This window comes from Gorilla gorilla, chromosome 2, assembly GCF_029281585.2.
Source record: "Gorilla gorilla gorilla isolate KB3781 chromosome 2, NHGRI_mGorGor1-v2.1_pri, whole genome shotgun sequence".
NCBI lineage: Eukaryota > Metazoa > Chordata > Mammalia > Primates > Hominidae > Gorilla > Gorilla gorilla.
The window spans coordinates 47,338,371-47,358,300 of NC_086017.1; the positions used below are offsets into that span (position 1 = coordinate 47,338,371).

General features: G+C 46.7%; 1 protein-coding gene across 1 annotated transcript in view; it reads left to right on the forward strand.

The window, feature by feature from the left end:
• Positions 1-16,294: 16,294 nt before the first annotated feature.
• The window catches only part of ITGA9 (integrin subunit alpha 9), a 371,697-nt gene continuing 368,061 nt past the window's right edge, over positions 16,295-19,930 (forward strand). The window contains exon 1 of the mRNA XM_004033838.5: positions 16,295-16,713. Coding sequence (XP_004033886.5) covers positions 16,529-16,713 — 185 coding nt within the window. The 5' untranslated portion in view covers positions 16,295-16,528. The remainder of the gene's footprint in view (positions 16,714-19,930) is intronic.

Sequence of the window (19,930 nt, forward strand, 5' to 3'; positions counted from 1 at the left end):
CTACTGTAGCATGCAGTGGTTATGTACTGTAGTGCTTAACGGTGGCAGAGGCAGCTTCGAACACACCAGCACACTGGTCAACTTTGGGGTCTTACTCTTGGAAGCCTGGCCTGGAGCTTCCCTCTCACATTCTGTGAACCACCCAGTATCCTTCTAGTAAACTCTTCTGCTTCATTGTTCAGAGTCAGCTGAGTTAGAGGGACTTCTGATTATTTTATACATGTCATCTGATACCTAAACGTATGTATACATTTTTTAACCAAACATATTTAAGAGGATACAGATGATCTCACCTAAAGCAGCATGCAGTGCATAGAGGTGTGTGCCCCTGCCCTGTTTTGTATTTTATTTTATTTTTTGGGATGGGGTCTTGCTTTGTTGCCCAGGCTGGAGTGCAGTGGTGGGCTCTCGGCTCACTGCAACTGCCTCCTGGGTTCAAGCGATTCTCCTGTCTCAGCCTCTCAAGTAGCTGGGATTACAGGTGCACGCCACCACGCCCGGCTAATTTTTGTATTTTTAGTAGAGACGGGGTTTCGCCATGTTGGCCAGGCTGGTGTCGAACTCTTGACCTCAGGTGATCCACCTGCCTTGGCCTCCCAAAGTGCTGGGATTACAAGTGTGAGCCACCATGCCTGGCTCGCCACCCTGTTTTGAACCAGGGTTTTCATGAAAGAGGTGAATGTGCTGACCATTAAACAGCAACTACAGCAAACTTGGTTTGCAGTGAGATGTTTGCTCGGAAATGTTCTTTTCTTTTGAAATAAGCAACTTCCTGAGCTTCAAGTTAGTCTTAGGCATAGCTCCCTCACCGGGTAAGTTGGGTCCTGTGCAGGCTGCACTTCCCACTGTCCCTGTGCATCTGCCTGGGCCTTCTTCCTCTTGGTTCTTGGGTAGACTGACTCTGTCCCCTGAAAGCCTGGTCCTCTGAGGAGACTGAAGTTTGCATGTCACACAGAGCCGGGAGATCTGGCCCTGGATGAAACTAGGGGACAGCTCCCGACGGCTGCTCAATTAGTGAGTTTCCTTTGTACTTCAACTTGGGTAAGCTGGGCTAATTAATAAGTGGACTTGAGAATGACAAACCTTCATGGCCAAGGTCCAAAATGTCATGTTGGTGGAAGATGGCAAAAGTCTGGTGAGAGGGATGTCAGAAGTAAAAGGACTAGGTACCAGGAAATGAGGACTCAGGATAGCATTGTCCACAACTACTAAAGGTCCGTGTTGATTTATTTCTTTGCTTTTTCAATGACCTTTTGATATTTGAATTTCACACATCGCTGTCTTAGTTTGCATCCTCCAGAAGCAGTGCCTGAGACAAGGATTCAAGTGCAGGTGGCTTAATTGAGAAACAGTCGTTCAGGGATCACCATTCAGGGACTGGAGAAGTAAGACAGGGAAGGAAGGAAGCCAATGGAGAGTGCGTTATTGAGCAAGTTACCACTGTGGGCAATTGGAGCTCAATGCCTCTGGGGAATTCTGGGAGCCAGTGTAGAATATACAGCTCAGAGTTTTTTCATTGGAGCAAAGGGAGTCATTGGTTGAGTGTTGCTCCAGGGAAGTGTTCATTCTCTAACATTTCTGGCCTGCCATGTGTGTGGGCAGAGAGGGCTCCAGTGATCAGGAAGCCTTCCAACAAAGAGTCTTGGATGCTGGCTGTTGGAAGTCAGGCCACATGCACAGAAATATCACATGCTGGTGGCATCTGCGTGGAGCATCCACAGCATCTGCTACAAGTTTCTTTCCTTCTTTGCACAGCTCATGAAATTTGCCTGCCTTCTAATCAGTGCATGGAGACTGCAAGGTAAGCAAAGAGTTTCACTTGATCTTAGGTGATCATAGACGACTGATCTCATTTATATTTTGTTTAGGTATCCATGTTTATAGTCAAAATATATCAAATTGCTTAATATCCATACCACACACAGAATAAGATAATATACCTGGTTTTTTAAAAATAACTTCAGTGGCAAAATACATACTATTTTAACAGCATCCAAATTTGAGAGAGAGGTAAAAATATATTCCCTCTTATATAGTGAGATGGATGGAAACCAGAACAGAAAGCCCTGAACCCTTGGGGTTGCCCATGTAAATACTGTGACGGCCTACAATGCACTTAGAGAGTGGCTACTTGGTATTGCCTATGGTCATTTGCCACCTTTTGTGATGAGCCTCCAATTGGGACACCTGACCATTAGGTCCTAGTTACTCAGGAAGCTAACCTGTTAGTCACTAAATTCACTGTACTGTTGTTTTCCTAGGGAAAAATAAGTGCTGATGCATGATGTATTGCAGTTATTTGAAAATATGCCTCAAGTTTTACATCATCTGTATCTTAATCCCTTTGGGCTGCCACAGCAAATTGCCACAGACCAGGTAGCTTAGAAACAGCGGAAATTTATATCTCTCAGTTCTGGAGGCTGGGAAGTCCAAGATCAAGGTGCTGACAGATTCAGTGTCTGGTGAGGACTCACTTTCTCGTTCGTAAATGGTGCCTTCTTGCTGTGTCTTCACGTGGTGGAAGGGGCAAACAAGCTCCCTTGGGCTTCTTTCATAAGGGCACTAATCCCATTTACGAGTGGGTGGACTTAAGTGAGGAGTGGTTCGGACAGCCAACAAGACTATCAAACACCCACCACAATAGGTTGTTTTAAAGATGAGGAAACAGAGCCTCAAGGAGGTAGAGAAATGCCGCATGTTCCACGACTGGTCAAGAGCAGAGCTAGGATTTGAACCCAAGTGGTCTGATGGCCCAGCTCCTGCTGTGTTCTTTCCTTCTGCTCTGTCACCTCTGGTATGGGTCATGTCTGCTCTTGCTCACGTACTTTGTAGGGGACAGAGCTTTTAGAGAATAGGAGGTTTGGGGGAAGAGGGGAAGGAAAGGAGGGCAGGTGGGGACTGTTGGAACAGGGACCCAACCCAGGGAGTCAAACTTGTTGGAGGCTGCCTCAGGACAGTCAAGGACACTGAATCCACTCACTCTCCACTCTCCCTCCTCTCTGTTAATTGGTTTGAGGAGAGGTCTATGTTAAAGAGCTGGAGCCCGATGAATTGTTGTCATGATTGTGGGAAGGAATGGATGCTCACAGGCTCAGACAGAAAAACAAAATGAATTGGCCTATCTAGATACTTCCCACAAAATGCTTTCAGTTCCACGTTAATTCCAAGTTTGTCTCTTAAGCACATTTGGAATATGGAAATAATCTTAGAATGTCACAATCTAGAATGTAATTTAGATAAGCTTAGAACCAAAAGAGAAGACTGCATTGCCTTGTCTGTCAGGCCTGTGTGGGTCCGATTTAATGACTCCTGATGGTATGAGGTTGAATTGAGCAGCAGATTGGACACATAACTATAGTGCCAGCTATTCATGTTTAAAATGTCATTTTAGACTGGGTGCAGTGGCTAACGCCTGTAGTCCCAGCACTTTGAGATGCTGAAGCAGGTGGATTGGTTGATCCCAGGACTTTGAGACCAGCCTGGGCAACATAGCGAAACCCTGTCTCTGCAAAAAAACAAAAACAAAACCGAAAAAACCCAAAAACCAAAAAAATGAGCTGGAACTGGTGGCACACACCTGTAGTCCCAATTACTCTGGAGACTGAGGTTGGAAGTTCTCTTGAGCCCTGGAAATGGAGGTGGCAGTGAGCCGAGATCATGTCACTGCACTCCAGCCTGGGCAACAGAGTGATACCCTGTCTCAAAAAATAAAAGGAAAAATAAAATGTCTTTTAGAATGCAGTCATGCACCACATAATAACATTTTTGTCAATGATGGATGATAAGATGCTGGTCCCACAGATCATAATGGAGCTGAAAAATTCCTATTGCCTAGTGACGTAGCTGTCATAATGTTGTAGCATAACATGTTACATGTTTGTGGTGATGCTCATGTATGAAGCTGGGCAAGGTGGCTCTTGTCTGTAATCCCAGCACTTTGGGAGGCTGAGGTGGTAGGTTGCTTGAGGCCAGGAGTTGGAGACCAGCCTGGGCAACACAATGAGACCCTGTCTCTACAAAATAACAAAAAAATCCAACTTACTATGCTGCCACATAAAAAAGCATAGTATATACAATTATGTGCTGAACATAATACTTGATAATGATAATAAATGACTATGTTATTGGTTTATGTGTTTACTATACTATACTTTTTATTCATATTTTAGAGTGTACTTCCACTTATTAAAAAAAGTTAACTGTAGAACAGCCTCAGGCAGGTCCTTTAGGAGGTGTTCCAGAAGAAGACATTGTTATCATCAGAGATGACAGCTCCATATGCGTTACTGCTCTGAAGACTATCAGTGGGACAAGATGTGGAGGTGGAAGACTGATATTGATGGCCCTGAGCCTGTGTCGGCCTATGCTAATGTGTGTGTTTATGTCTTCACTTTTAACAAAATGTTTAAAAAGTAAAAATAAATTTTAATAGAAAAAAACTTGCAAAATAAGGCTATAAAGAAAGAAAATATTTCTACAGCTATACAACATGTTTGTGTTTTAAGCTGTTATTATAAAAGAGCCAAAAAGTTAGAAAAATTTAAACATTTGCAAAATAAAAAAGTTATAGTAAGCTTAGTTTATTGCTGAAGAAAGAAAATTAAAGAAAAAAATTTAGTGTAGCCTAAGTTTTCAGTGTTTATAAAGTCTACATTAGTGTACACGAATGTCCTAGGCCTTCACATTTACTTACTCACTGACTCACCCAGAGCAATCTTCCAGGCCTACAAGCTCCATTCATGGTAAGTGCCCCACACTGGTGTACCATTTTTAATCTTTTATAGTATATATTTTACTGTACATTTTCTTTGTTTAGATATAAAAGTATCTTTGTGTATCTAAACCTTTGTGTTACAATTGCTTACCTTACCTTTGTGTTGCAATTGCCTACAGTATTCAGTACAGTAATGTGCTATGCAGGTTTGTAGCTTAGGAGCAATAGGCTACACCGTGTAGCCTGGGCATATAGTAGTCTATACCATCTAGGTTTGTGTAGGTATGTTCCATGAGGTTTGCACAACAATATTGCCTAACAACACATTGACGGAGTCTCACTTGTCGCCCAAGCTGAAGTGCAGTGGCATGATCTCAGCTCACGGCAACCTCTGCCTCCCAGGTTCAGGTGATTCTCCTGCCTCAGCCTCCTGAGCAGCTGGGATTACAGGTGCATGCCACCATGCCCGGTGAATTTTTGTATTTTTAGTGGAGACACCGTTTTGCCATATTGGCCAGGCTGGTCTTGAACTCCTGACCTCAGGTGATCCACCTGCCTCAGCCTCTCAAAGTGCTGAGATTACAGGCCTGAGCCACCGTGCCCGGCCCTAGCAATACATTCTCAGAATGTATTCCCATCACTACGTGATGCATGGCTGAATAACTTCCACTGGGTTCAACTGACCCCCCATCTGGTTGTTACTTTAGTGCACTTATTTCCATTTAATCTGTCCTCCTTACTAGGTGGACACTATTATCAGATGAGATATGGAGTCCCTATAAGGTGTAGCAACTAACCCTGTGTCTGGCAGCTGGGAAGTGGCAGATCAAGATTTGGACTCAGGTCTTAAGTCTCGGACCATAGCTAGGTCAATTGTTCCACCACAGAGCCATCCCACACTAGGCAGGATTTCCTTGTGTCCTGACTCAGAAAGGCAGCTGTGGCAATGCGGATCTGTTATGTGGCTCTAACTACCATCCCCATCAGCTCACCACTAAGGCGAAGAGGTATGTGTTTGTTATCTATTACTGGGTCATAAATTACCCCCAAATTTGTACTGGTTTTCTATTGCTATGTAACAAATTACCTCAAAGCATAACGGCTTAAAACAATATCAATTATACTACAGTTTTTGTTAGTCAGGAATCCCGAAGTGGCTCATCTGGGTGCTTCTGGCTCAGGGCCTCTCATAAATGGCAGTTAAGCTATTGGCTGAGGCTGAAGGTTTGACTGGACCTGTAGGGTCTGCCTCTGAGGCGGCTCCTGACATGGCTGGCAAATTGGTGCTTGAGGTTAGCAGGAGGCTTTACTTCCTTTCCACATGGGCCTCTCCACAGGCTGCTTGAGTGTCCTCATGACATGGCGGCTGGTGTGGCTTTCCCGGGATTGAGCAACCTGAGACAGTAAGGTGGAAGGGACAATGCCTTTCATGGCCTATCACAGCAGTCCCACAATATCCTATTTGTTAGAAGGAAGGCACTAAGATCAGCTCCTGTTTGAGGGAAGGGGAATTAGTCTCCACCTTTTGGAGGAAGGAGTGTCAAGAGAATGTGTGGATATATTTTAAAACCACCACAGGGTGACATTTCCTGCCATTTGCGTACACATCCCAGCATAGCGTTGGGGCTCCCCTCACCCCTTCTTGCCCCACCAGGGCTGTGAGTATTCTGTGTCGTTTCCCATGTGTGAGACCCTGTGTGTGGATCCCACAGGCAGATTAGGTCAGAAGAGGATTCTGGGAAAAGAAAAGTCAACCTGTCATTAGAGATCATGGACAGTGGGCTGAGTCCAGCACAGGACTCTGAGAGGGAGGCGGGGCAGGAAGGCAGTCCATTCTTAACATACTTATGTAGTCACTTTTGTGTCTTGAGGCACACAAAAAAAAACAAGGTCATATCTTTTAATGCCTCAGTAAAACAGCTTGAGCCCTCCCCTTATCACCTTGAGAAACGCCTCAGGCCTTCCTCCAAGGAAAGACCCCCAGGATGCTTAGTCATATCCAAAATGTCAGTCCCTGTCCTTTCCACCTTGCCTTTGCAGTCAGAACCTCCACCCAAGGCCAGAGGATGCCCCAATGTCATGTGCACTCTATCTACCCCACTGGCATCCCAGGCAGTGTGATCAGGGCTTAGTGTCCTGCTTCTGCCACCTCCGCAACTGCTGGCACAGACCTTTTCATAGTCGCAGCAGACCCTGGGGCATGTGGAGGGAGGACCCATCTTCGACTCCCCATTGCACTCAGCAGATGTGGCCACCTTCCAGTATCACTGACTCAGACACACACACCCAGCCCTTGCCCAGGGTGCAAGCCTGCCTTCAGGAAGGATGGCTGCACCCAGGCTGGCTGTCTCAGCTCCTGGACTCAGAATCACTCTTACCTCCTCAGCCCCAACTTCCTGCAGGAGCTAGTTCACCTGTTTTTTATGTCAGGGACCTTGGGGCCTTCCCTGTCACTGGATTTGATTCGGAGTCATCCCAATCTCACAACGTATTATTTATTCCCCCCTTCATGTCTTTGAATAAAATTGATGCACCCAGAAGGTATAACATGTATATCTTGCAGCTTCAAGTACAAGAGGTCCTAGTCTTCAATTTAAAAACTTTCTGGGGGAAGGCATAAGAAGGCTCTTCTTGTGGGAGCGTGTTAAGCAGCAGAAGGGGTCCCAAAACATGTTTAGTGTTTACCCTTCCCTAAAGACATTTGCTTAGAGTTTGGGGTACACTGAGGCTGCCTAAAAGAAGACAGGGAAGAAGCTAGAACTGCTCTTCCATTTCTTGCAAAGCTTCATCTCCTGCCCCACTCCCCCACTCGTAACTCTCCTTTAGACACACTCCTCTATGGCAGACAACTTCTGATCCATTCAATTCCAGGTACTCATTTTTTGGTGAATATTCCATTGCATCTGAATGATATTGAAGTGAACTTCTCTTACCTGCATGTGTGTGCACGCACACACACACACGCACACGCACACACGCGCGCTCACATGCACATGCGCACACACACGTGCACACACGCACGCATGTGCATACACATGCACACACACACGTACACATACGCACACACACATGCACACAAGGTGAACACCTTAAAATCCCACTGCATTTAAACCATGAGTGGGTGGGACCTTGAGGAAATCACCAAAGAAGATGTTTCAGGAGTCTCCATCTGATGGCCCACATCTGGGAAGCCCTGGAGAGACGTGGATTTGACAATTTACGAAAGCTAAGGTAGAGAGGGCCCTGAAAAAGGAGCTGGCTAGCCGGCCGCTGATGTGAGAGTGAGGTCATGGGTGCTTGGGTCGTGACTCACCTCTCCAGCCCTTCACAGGGCACCTGAAGCACCTGGGGGTTTGAGGGCTTGAACACTTAGACAAAGGAAGGCTCTAAAATGGCCCACTGAAACATGCAGACACCTTGAGAAAAGTGTTTTGAGTTTTTCTTTTACTCCAAATAAAAATAGCTATTTTAAAAGAGTGGAATAAATGACATAATAATAATGGCACTAAATTGCTAACATGTACCAGTTGCTTCCCTCATGCTGCGATGTGCAGAGTGGCTCATTACATTTAATCCTCACAACAAACCTTTGGGTATGATTCCCTGTAACAAATGGGGAGAGCTCAAATAACTTCTCAGGGCCACATACCTGATGCTGTGGACTGAATGCATGTATCCTCCAAAATTCTTATGTTGAAGCCCTAACCCCTAATTTGCCTGTATTTGGAATACGAAAGTAATTGAGGTCATAAGGGTGGGGTTCTGATCTGTTAGAATTAGTGTCCTCTCTCTTGCTCTCGCTCTCCCCTCCCTCCGCCTCTCTGCAAGCACAAAGAGGTCATGTGAGTCCATAGCAAGAAGGTGACCATCTGCAACCCAAAGGAAGAGCCCTCACCAGATACCAACTCTGCTGCACTTGATCTTGGACTTTCAGTCTCCAGAACTGTGAGAAAATAAATTTATGTTATTTAAGCCACCCAGTCTGTGGTATTTTTTTATGGCAGCCCTAGTAGACTAATATATCTGACAAGCCACTACATTGGGATTACGAGCACCACAGCCCTCACTGTTACTCATCACCCTAAACTGCCTCCAACAAATATCATCATTTTAATATTTTATGTTTTGCTAATCCATAGGCTAGCTTTAATATTTCAATTGAAGTGAGAAGTGTTTTTAAAACTTGGCATTATGTCATACAGCTGTATTCTAACATTGATGGTTGTTGCTTAAAGCCGTTTCACTAAATTTAGATCTCTGGAAAAAAATTTGAGCATGGAAACAGGTTGGAAATATTGCACCCAATAATAACAGTTTAACTTTTGGCTTATGAAATACTTCAGTGGGAAAGTATTTGCTCAAATCTCTGCCTGCTATTATAGTTGAAGGCTTGGTGATAGTATTTGCCCTTCCTCTGAACTTTCTGGATTTCAAAGCCACGTGGAACTATAGCTTGTCTTATGTATGAAAAACAGGGCAAGGCAACTTTTGAAGAATTGCCATTAAGAGGTGCATTTAGCTGTGTCAATCATTTAGACAACGATTATCTGGTATGTGAATGATCCAAACCCTTTTTATTTTTTTCTGCCTCTTTTGAAAATACTGTGAGGAGCCATCTGGCTATTGACCACTTCTTCCTTCCACATGATGGCTGGTCTACCTACCTCAGTTGGCAAAGTCCCCTCAACAGAGGCCAGGGCCAGAGGGCAGGGCTTGTTAATAGATGGGAATGAGAGCTGCCCTTGGCTCCTCTTTCTTTCTCTGTTGTGTGAAGGTCAAGTTGTCTCCTCATTTGGAGATCAGATAGCTGTGTGTGCACAGCTCTTGATCCACTTCCCTATTTCTAACTTTGATTAGTGACTTTGGCTTTACGGAGGGAGCATCTTCTACATCCACTGCTGGATGTAGACATCCACTGTCTCTCTGTAGACAATTCAAGCAGTACTAAAGGAGTGATAGACAATAGATAGATAGATAGATAGATAGATAGATAGATAGATAGATAGGCAAGAATAGCCCATCATCTCAACCATAATCATTATTAACATTTAGGGTAAACTTCCAAATCTCTTTCTTTGTGCATATATACATACAGATGCATAGAAATTTACATATACCAGATTATAGTAGGCATGTCCTTAAGGAACTTGAGTTATTACCCTTGTTATGCTGCAGGGATTGTTCCTTGTCAGTCTGTAAAGTTGCATGCCAACCTTTTGTAACAGGCTGTGTAAGGTGCTGATTCAACCAAATAGTGGATAGTATAGGCTGGATTGTGCATTGTTAAGAACCAAGTGGCTAAGTTCTTTAGGGCTAACTCCAAAGAAAACCTGACAGTTGGCATTAGATGCCATGTGCCCCAAGAATGAGAGAGGATGAACTGACTTATGGGCCTTGCTTTTTTGGAGGGATTAGAACTACAGAGATCACTTTTGGGGGGAGTGCAGTGTTCATGGGCTGGTTATGTAATAAATGGTATATTATCTTGTAATATATGGGGTGTGATGCTGTCTTCTCTTCTAAACTGAAAAAACGTGATTGCAGAAACACATTTGGCCCTAAGAGTTTTGGACAAGGATTGTGAACCCATCATATGGTCAGTCCTCATTTCACATGGTTCTATGGTAACTGAGATAAAATCTCAGACTGCATCTTCCCAACTGGATCACTGTGAGGTTTACATAAGATAAAGTGATCTATAACATGCTTAGTGCAGTGTGAGACACATAGTGAGTGAGCCTCCCTTGCTGCTAGCAGTCCTGTCACCTTACAGCAGCATCTGCTCTGCTCGAGTGTCTGTACCTGTCAGGTCTCTGCAAACCGGGCTGTCATAATCGGTGGGGAGTGTCTAAACCTCCATTTAGGGTCCTCCTACGGTACACTCACACAGACCCCAGAAATGCAAGCAGTCCCTTGGGGGAGACAAGGAAGATGTTAGAGAGTTATGGTTGGGAAGCTTTGTCAGGGAGAAATTAGCATTTCCCATCGGAGACCATGGGAAGGGCACTCCAGAAAAAAGAGCACAGGAAAAAGTATGGCTCAATACAGGGTCCAGAAATACTCACCTGGAGGAACTATGTGTATTTCCTGCTATAGTAATATAGCATAGTATTTGTAATGAAAAATTGTATTCTAAACCTAAAGATTACTAAGCCAATTGGCTTGTATTAAGAGCCTCAGATATCTACCTAGCTTTTGACATAGTAGTTAAGCATTTAGGAAATAATGAGAGGCAGATAAAAATCTACAAATGTATAAGCAAAAAGAAAAAAAAGATATTAGAGAAAGGAAGGATTAAAAAGACCAATTAATCTTAAGAGTTTTTCCTTTTTCTTTTCTTTCTAGAGACAAGGTCTCACTGTGTCATCCAGGCTAGAGCATAGTGGTAGAAACATAGCTCACTGCAGCCTCCATCTCCTGGGCTCAAGTGATCCTCCCATCTCAGCCTCCCAAGAAGTTAGGACTACAGGTGCATACCACCATGTCCGGTCATTTTTTTCCCCCTAGAGATGAGGTCTCACTATGTTGTCTCAAATTCTGGCCTCAAGCAATCTTCCCATCTTGGCTTTCCAAAAGTTGGGATTACAGGCATGAGCAACTGTGTCTGGCCTCCAAGACTTTTTTGAGGCTTCTGAAAAGCCAATGTTGTTTTCACCCCAACATTTAATCATTCCAATATTCCTCTCTGCAGTGAGGCAGGAGGGAGCAGAGCAGTATAACCATCACTTCTTTTGCATTGTTACAGTAGCAGTAACAATTCAACAAAGTATGTATGTAACTGTTTAACTGTTTAACAATGTAACTGTTTAACAAAGTAACTGGAGAGCAATTTTGCACAGCTTATAGAAAACGCCAATGATAGGTGAGCTGATAGAGCATGCTGTTCAGTTTGCAGCCACTAAGGCTAATGGAAAACCTTCAGATTCCTTCTTGAAGTGAGAGCATAAAGGAATGGAGGGCATTTGGTTGCCATTTCCGTTGGGAAATTGGACAAGAGGTTCAGTTTTTCAAAAGTCTCCATTCCATAAAGCAAATCTACATTTTGCATGGCCAGGTTTGAAATAGTATGCCTCTCCCCTCCAGCTAGTGACCCTGGAGACACGCCCTTCAGGTCAAGTCTCTGTAAAACAGCTTATTCTGGCAACTAGGAAATTGAGCTCACTCTTGAGCTCAGATTATACGAATAACTAATACATGTTTAGCGTTTTATGGTTAGGAAATGCTGTCCTGAGAAGCTCATCAATAGGTTTATTAGTTATTGGTATCCTTGTTTTATTGATTTACTAAAATTACACAGCTGTTCAGGCCTGGGAGTTAAATTCTCTTCACCAGATGCCAAATCCTACGTTTTTCTTACCACAGCATGGCGCCACAGGTTAAGGAATATAGTGCAGGGTTCTGAATCTGTCTCCTGTAGGACAGTGCTTCCCAAGCCTGGCTACTTGACAAATCTCCCAAGAGGTGTTGGAAATGCAGATTCCTGGGCCTTGCCCCTAGATTCTGACCTAGAGTGTTATTAGTAAATCTGTATTTTTAAATAGTTGCCTGGGGGTCTAATATACAGTCAGGATTGACAGCTACTGTTTAGTTAAATCAAACACCAATGCTATAATTTTTAACTGATATCATTTTTAGGGTTTGGTTTCCAAAGTTGGAAATCAGTGTGTTTTAGATCAGTGGTTTCCTGTCTTCTAAAACCTACCTTACCTTTAAAGAATCTGTTGAAATCTGTGGATCTTTCCCTAAGAAACACACAAACACACACATACACACTTTTATATACAATTCTAGAGGGCTATATTAGTTTCCTGCTTCTGCTATAACAAATGGTCACAAGCATAGTGGCTTAAAACAACAACATTTATTATCTTACAGTTCTGGATGTCAGAAGTGGGACAGGAGTCTCACTGGATTAAACTCAAGGTGTTGCCTTTCTGGAGGCTCTAGGAGATAATCCATTTTATTGTCTCTTCCATCTTCTAGAAGCTGCCTGTATTACTTGGCTCAGGGGTCCCTTCTTTTATCTCCAAAGCCAACAATGTGGCATCTCTCTGACCCCACTTCCACTTCACATCTCTTTCTCTTGCTACAGCCAAGGAAAGGTTCTCTGCTTTTAAGGATTCACATAATTAGACTGTGCCCAGCCAGATAATCCTGGAAAATCTTTCCATCTCAAGACCCTTAACCTTAATCACATTTGCAGTCCTTTTTTGCCATATAAGGTGACATATTCACAGGTTCCAGGGATTAGGAGGGGGACTATTAGTCTACCAACCACAGGGGATCTTAGGACCTCTGAAGCAACATGGAAAATGAGTGAACTCTAGGTTAGGAGCATCTGTTCTAGATTCCATTCATTCTAGATGTTAAATCAACAAGAAATTCTGCTTGCCTGCAAATAACAGAATCCTTAAAAGCAGTGGCTCTTATAAATTAGGTGTTTACTTTTTTTCAGGTAGTAAGAAGTCCCCAGGAAGGCAGCCCATGTCAGGTGCAGCAGTTCTAGCATGTGACAGCTGAAGTCTCTGCAATTCTCCTGGCCTTTCCTTTGAGGTGGCCCTCAAGACAGCTGCTGCATCTCCAGCCATGACCTCTGTGCTTCATGCAAGAGGGGCAAGGACACAGGACAAAAGCCATAAGTCAGCTGAGTTGGCTCTCCTTTAAGAAACCTCCTGAGAAGCCTACCACCCAAATAACATGCTCATATCTCATTGGCCAGACACTGCACATGGCCACTCTGTTTGCAAAAGAGACTGGGAAACATAGTTTTATTTATTTTTAAAGCTAGGCATATTAACACTCCACTAACTCTGGGCTTTGTTAGTAAGGAAAATGGGAAGTATAAATATTGGGAAGACACTAGTGCTCTCTACCACAGATGAAAACTTCAGCCAGGCACAGTGGCTCATGGCTGTAATCCCAGCACTTTGGGAGGCCAAGGCAGGTGGATCACTTGAGCTCAGGAGTTTGACACCAGCCTAGACAACATGGCAAAACCTCGTTTCTACCAAAAGTATAAAAATTAGCCGGGCATGGTGGTACATGTCTGTGGTCCCAGCTACTTGGGAGGCTGAGGTGGGAGGATTGCTGGAGCCTGGGAGGTCGAGGCTGCAGTGAACTGTGATTGCACCACTGCACTCCAACCTGGGGGACAGGAGCGAGACACTGTCTCAAAAACAACAACAAAACCAAAAAAAGAAAAACAAAAGAAAACCTTGTGTTTTGTGTCCTACAATGAGAATTGATCATTTTTCACTCTCACACAACCAAAACATGAAGAAAGTTAAAAGTCTCCTTCAAAATCTCCCCCATAGTGCCTCATCCTCTTACTAAGCTTGCTTTTCTTTAAGCAGTTCATTCTTTTTTTTTCATTTTTCTTGAGATGGATTCTTACTCTGTCACTCAGGCTGGAGTGCAGTGGCACAATCTTGGCTCACTGTAACCTCCACCTCACAGGTTCAAGCAGTTCTCCTGCCTCAACCTCCCAAGTAGCTGAGATAACAGGAGTGCGGTATCTCGTCCGGCTAATCTTCGTATTTTTAATAGAGATGGGGTTTCACCATGTTGACCATGGTTGGCCAGGCTGGTCTCGAACTCCTGACCTCAGGTGATCTGCCCACTTTGGCCTCCCAAAGTGCTGGGATTAAAGGCATAAGCCACCGCGCCCAGCTATTCTTTTTCTTTTTCTTTCTTTTCTTTTTTTTTTCAGATGGAGTCTCGCTCAGTCACCCAGGTTGGAATGCAGTGGCGCACTGTTGGCTCACTGCAAGCTCGACCCCTCAGCTTCAAGCGATTCTCCTGCCTCAGCCTCCCAAGTAGCTGGAATTACAGGCATGTGCCACCATGCTTGGCTAATTTTTTGTATTTTTAGTAGAAACAAGGTTTCACTGTGTTGGCCAGGCTGGTCTTGAACTCCTGACCTCAAGTAATCCACCCACCTCGGCCTCCCCAAAGTGCTGTGATTACAGGAGTGAGCTACTGCGCCCAGCCAGTTCATTCTTTCAACAATGTTTAAGCATCTACCTAAGCCTGGCACTGAGCTGGGCCTTGGGGGCTACAAAGATATCTAAGACTTTTTTCTCCTTAGAGAGCTATACCGTCTATGGAGAGGGACAGAGAGCCCCCAAAATGATGAACATGTTCTAAGTGTTGAGATAGAGGCATGTGAACACTCTTTGGCAGCCCAGAAAAGAAAGGGGCAGAGGAAATGGCACAGAAAGGGTGAGGCAAGAACCGGCCTGGAAGTCTAGGATGGATAGGATTTTGCCAGTTGAAGAGGGGTAGGCACATTTCAGGAAGAAAGAACAGCGTTGGAGAAGGCACAGATGTGTGTGAAAACCCCCGTTGGACACGTTCAGGGGACAGCTAGAAGTTGTGTGTGGATACATTGTAGGGTTTGTGGGAAGTGAGTCAGGAAAGGGGCATAAAATGGGGCTGGAAAGAGAGATGGAGCCTCCATGTGAAGTTATGTTAAGGAGATCGGGCTCCATCCTATAGGCAGGAGTAGGTGGTGGGGGGCAACAGGAAGTTTTTTAACCATTATCCAAACTCTGTTGTAGAATTAAAAAGTGGAAAGAAGAGAACACAGGCAGGGAAACCATAATAGTGTGGTCAGACTTCAACATGATAGCAGTCAATTCAGTAGGAATCTTGAATTTGAGTAGTCAAGTTCATAGAGACAGAAGGTAGAAAGGTGGTTGCCAGAGGCTGGGGGTGGGGATGGGGGTAGGGTTAGGGGGAAAGAGGAGTTATTGTTTAGGGTATAAAGTTTGTTTTCCAAGATGAAGAGTTCTGGAGATGGATGGTGGTGATGGTTGCATAACATGCATATACTTAATCCCCGAACTGCACAGTTACAAATGGTTAAGATGGTAAACTTTCTGTTATGCATATTTACAATTACACACACACACACACCCTTGAGTGCACGCAAACCCTGCTGGACTCCAATCCTCGGAGCTTCTGATTTAGCAGGGCTGAGTGGGACCTGAGGATTTGCATTTTCTGACAAGTTCCCAGATGACGTTGATGCTGCTGGTCCGGAGACCACACTTTGGGAATCACTGGTGTACGAGACCAAGTGACTAGAATATGGAGGGGTGCTCTGCTCGCTTCCACGTGGCTACTATTGTTATGAACAACAACAGCCGGCGTTTAGTAAGAACTGCTCCTACAGCTTATCTCACAACTGGGTGAAGGAGCAGAGGATGCGCAGGGCTAGAACCTGGAGTCTAAACTCGTCCTTCACCCGGGTTGCTCTGGATCTTACTGGTTGTGAGACAGGGAGGGAAAGAGAGACAAAGGCAGGGAGACAGGCCCAGCAGGGCCGGCAGAGCCTGTAGTGACGGAGGGGAGCAGCCTTATCTCCGGGAACCCGAGCGCCCCGTGCGCGGCGGGGAGGAGGCAGCTCGGGGCGCCCCGGCGGGTCCCAGGGGCTGACTCCCGCCCGGGAAGTGCGCGCAGGGCTCACGGCCCCCAGGGGGCGCTGCCGCGCCGTCCAGCCGCCACCGCCCGGGCCGCCCACCTCGCGGGCGCGCCCCTCCGCAGTCCAGCGCCGCCCGGCCCGGGACCCGCTCGCGCAGACTTCTTGGGCGGACTGAGAACGCCGCCGCTCGGGGCCGCCCCTGTGCTCGCCTTCAGCGCCCGCTCAGCCCGCCGTCCGCGCCCCGGTGGCGGGCCCGACGCCCGCATTCCGCCCGTGTCCAGGCGCAGAGCTCCCGCCCCGTGGAGCTTCCTGGCCGTCGGCGGACCCCGCGGCCCGCGCGCTCGGCGCCCTGCTCGCCGGGCAGAGGGGAAGGCGGCGGCCGGCTGGGGATGGGCGGCCCGGCTGCGCCGAAGGGCGCCGGGAGGCTCCGCGCGCTGCTGCTGGCGCTGGTGGTCGCGGGGATTCCCGCGGGCGCCTACAACCTCGACCCGCAGCGCCCCGTGCACTTCCAGGGCCCCGCTGACTCGTTCTTCGGCTACGCAGTTCTGGAGCATTTCCACGACAACACGCGCTGGTGAGTGCCCGCCCGACTCCGCGACCCTGGCCCGCGCGGCCACCGCCCCGGCCCCCAGGCCAGCGCCGCCGCCGCCTTTCCGGTCTCTTCCACGCCGCCGTCCCGAGGGGGCGATTTAAATGTCTCCGTTGCGCGCGGCTCGGCCGCCGGGGGACGGCGGGAGAAGGGAGGACGCCGTCCGGGGCCCGCTAAGGTCGGGGTCGGCGCCTGGAGGCGGGCGGGGGCGTCCGGGTGTCTCCCCGGGGTCCCAGCCCAGAGCGTTGGGGGAGAGCCGCTAGAGTTGTCTCCTCCGCCGCCCAGCTAGACTCGGCTTCACTCTCTGAATCGAAAAGTAACTTGGCTCCTCTGCCTCCGGGCGGCCGCCGCTGGCCCGGCGAGCCTCCTGAACCTCGCAGGGCCTGGAGGAGTCGGGGCACTGGAGCTGCACCCCTCCCCGGTTTTGGGGAACCCCTGAGGAAGGAGTATAGCCTCTCCAGCGCCGCTGCGCGGGGTGGGGCTCCCCAGGGGCAGGGTGTCTGGGATCCACTTGGGCGCACTGGAGCCCAGAGCGCCCCCCCTCCCCCCGGCCCCTACAAGACCCTGGGTGGAAGTGGAGCGGAGAAGCTCCTAGGATATAGGGAAGAGGAAGGTGAGGGAGCACCTCCCAGTGACACCGCCGGTGGGGCAGGTAGGTATCTCTTGGGGCAGCCTGAGTCTCATCTCATATGGGCCATTCGACCCGGAGACCTTCACCAGAAGCCTTAAGAGAGAGACGTGTTTCTATAGTGGCCAAGGGGTCCAGTTGTCCCGAGTCCGGAGGGGTGGGCCTAAGAAGGGGGCAGCTCTCCCCCATTAAGCACCATAAGCCGAGTGGTACAGAGCTTGTGCCCAACCCCAGCAGAGAAGCGCTAAGGGGGGGTTGGTGCCCTCCTTGGCCACATCCTCTGGACCAGAGGGTGTAAACAGCCACACAGTGGTCACTTCTTGATAGGAGAGAGAGTTAGGCTGCGGGAAGTTCCCCCGTTCAAGGTCGTGCCTCAGTGGGGGCCCAAGTGACAGCCAGGCCGGGGTTGATTTTATTGTGTAGTCACCAGCCTGAGCGTCCTTAGGGGTGGCAGGCAGGGAGGTCGAGGTCACTGATGCTGGTGCTCTCAGCATGTAGTTATGCAGGAGAGTCACTGCTCTGTATTGGACAGAGGCTGATGGAAAAGGGTGGTTTGTGGATCGCAGTACTCAAGCATTCCTGGAAAAGGGGACTCTGAGACCAGCCCACTAAGAATCATGCTGTTCAGGAGATCAGCCTTCAAGAGAACCAGTTTTCAAAGCCCTCACATAGCTCTCGCCCAGCTCCACATCTCCCTCTCTCACTTACTCCAGTTGCTGGGTATAAGACCGAGTGTCTGTTCTTACACTTGTCAAATTCCCCTTTTAAAGCAGAGCAGGCTGAACATTTTTCTGTGTCCTGCAGACTCAGGGTCTGAGGTTGAAGAACACATCCCAGATCCCCACACTAGGCACCAGGCACGCGGGAAGCACTGTCAAAAATGGGAGGGCTGCTGTGGACAGCGGGCTGCTGAGAAAGGGCGGGCAGCTGAGCAGGCAGCCAAGCCAGCCGGAGCATTGTGTGTGATCTGCAGGCTGAGGCTGGCTCAACTGCCTTGGAGCTCTTTGACAGCTAGAGGGAGAGAGGCCAGGCCACTGTCACTGTGGATTTGCATGGGCCACAGGTCAAAGCCACACTGCCTGGGAAAGGAATGGGTAGAGACGAGAGCAGATCTGACAGAGAAAAGGTGTTCAGCCTACTTTGATTTAAAACGGGGTGAAGAAAAGCTGTGTGACATGAGCAGATTTGGCCAGTGTGGGAAAAGACAGTCTGGCCTTCAACTTGGTACCCAGGGTAAATGGTAGGGAGTGGGTGTGGAGCAGTAATGCTGTGCATATCCTTGTTGCCAGTTGAGATGTGGGACTGGTATTTCAGGGGTCCATGGGAACCCATGTATCTGGGCTGCTGGGCTCAAAAGTGCCCTCTCTTGTTCTGATACAAGCTGGCTACTCTTTGTATTGGAGTGCTTGTCCCCGTAGCTGTTCAGGCACCAACTTAACTCTACTGAAATCTTTTTAAAATAATGCTTCTTTTTCCTCCCTCACCCACCATATTGACTTAATTTTTTCTTAGATTGTGTTCTCCCCTTGATTTCTGTTCTCATGCTGTTGTTTTCAAGTATTTTCCTCCCCATCCTTTTTTCTCTTTCCCTTTTTCCCAGTATTCTTTGTCTTAGACCTTGAATGTATTTTTTGCTGTATGTATGCTTGAATGTATTTTTTACCCAGGCTTGGTAAACTATGGCCTTTGGAGCAAGTGACTTCCAACATCTTCTTTCTCCTTTTTCTTTCCTCTAGAGGCTAGACTTATTGTGCAAGGCTGCTGAAACTTAAGCCAAAGGATTCTTGCTTGCATAGGCCCCTATTAATGACTTGTCCCCAATTTTATAATTTTATGTTAATTTTCTTAAAGTTAGTCACCCTAAATTTGTAAGATCAGGTCCTGTGAATTCTGGATCTGTCCTAAGTCTGTACCTTAACTTCAACTGTGGGGTTGGTTGATTGACTTGGTAACTGATTATTGGTCGCTTACTCCTAAGCAGTACCTGAGCCCTGGATCTTCTAGTCCTGCTTGAGGGACATGTCAGTCATTTTCAATTATTAGTGATTGCAAACAGCAGCAGGGGTAAACAACCTTTAACGAAACCCTTGAGGACAATCTTAATTATTTCCTTTGAATAAATTCCTGGGCTTAGAATTGCTGGGTCAGAGAGGATGGAAGCTTCAAGGCATTCTTTATGTATTACCAAAGTGCCAGTGAAGTGTGTGTACTTTAGAAAAATACATTAATTTATTCAGACACTGGAGGCTTGGAGTAGTTTTGCAAAGGGCTGCTCTAGTGCACTGAAAGAGTATAGAACCTACATGGGGGTGACTTAAAAGGATCACAAATACTCGTCAAAATGAATGAGGAAGGTAAAATATAGACATGAAAGGGAAAAGCAGTATAGCAAAACTTTGAAAGGAAAAGAAGACATGTTAATTAAGCCTTGTATCTTACGTCTCTCTTCTCGAAGAAATTATTCTTTGTTACTTAATTCAATATTTTGCAGTCTAAGATATTTGCTTCATGCTAATTAACTACCTGTTTTACAGGTGAAAAGATGTGTTGTCTCTAGGGAAAGGGAGGGAGAAG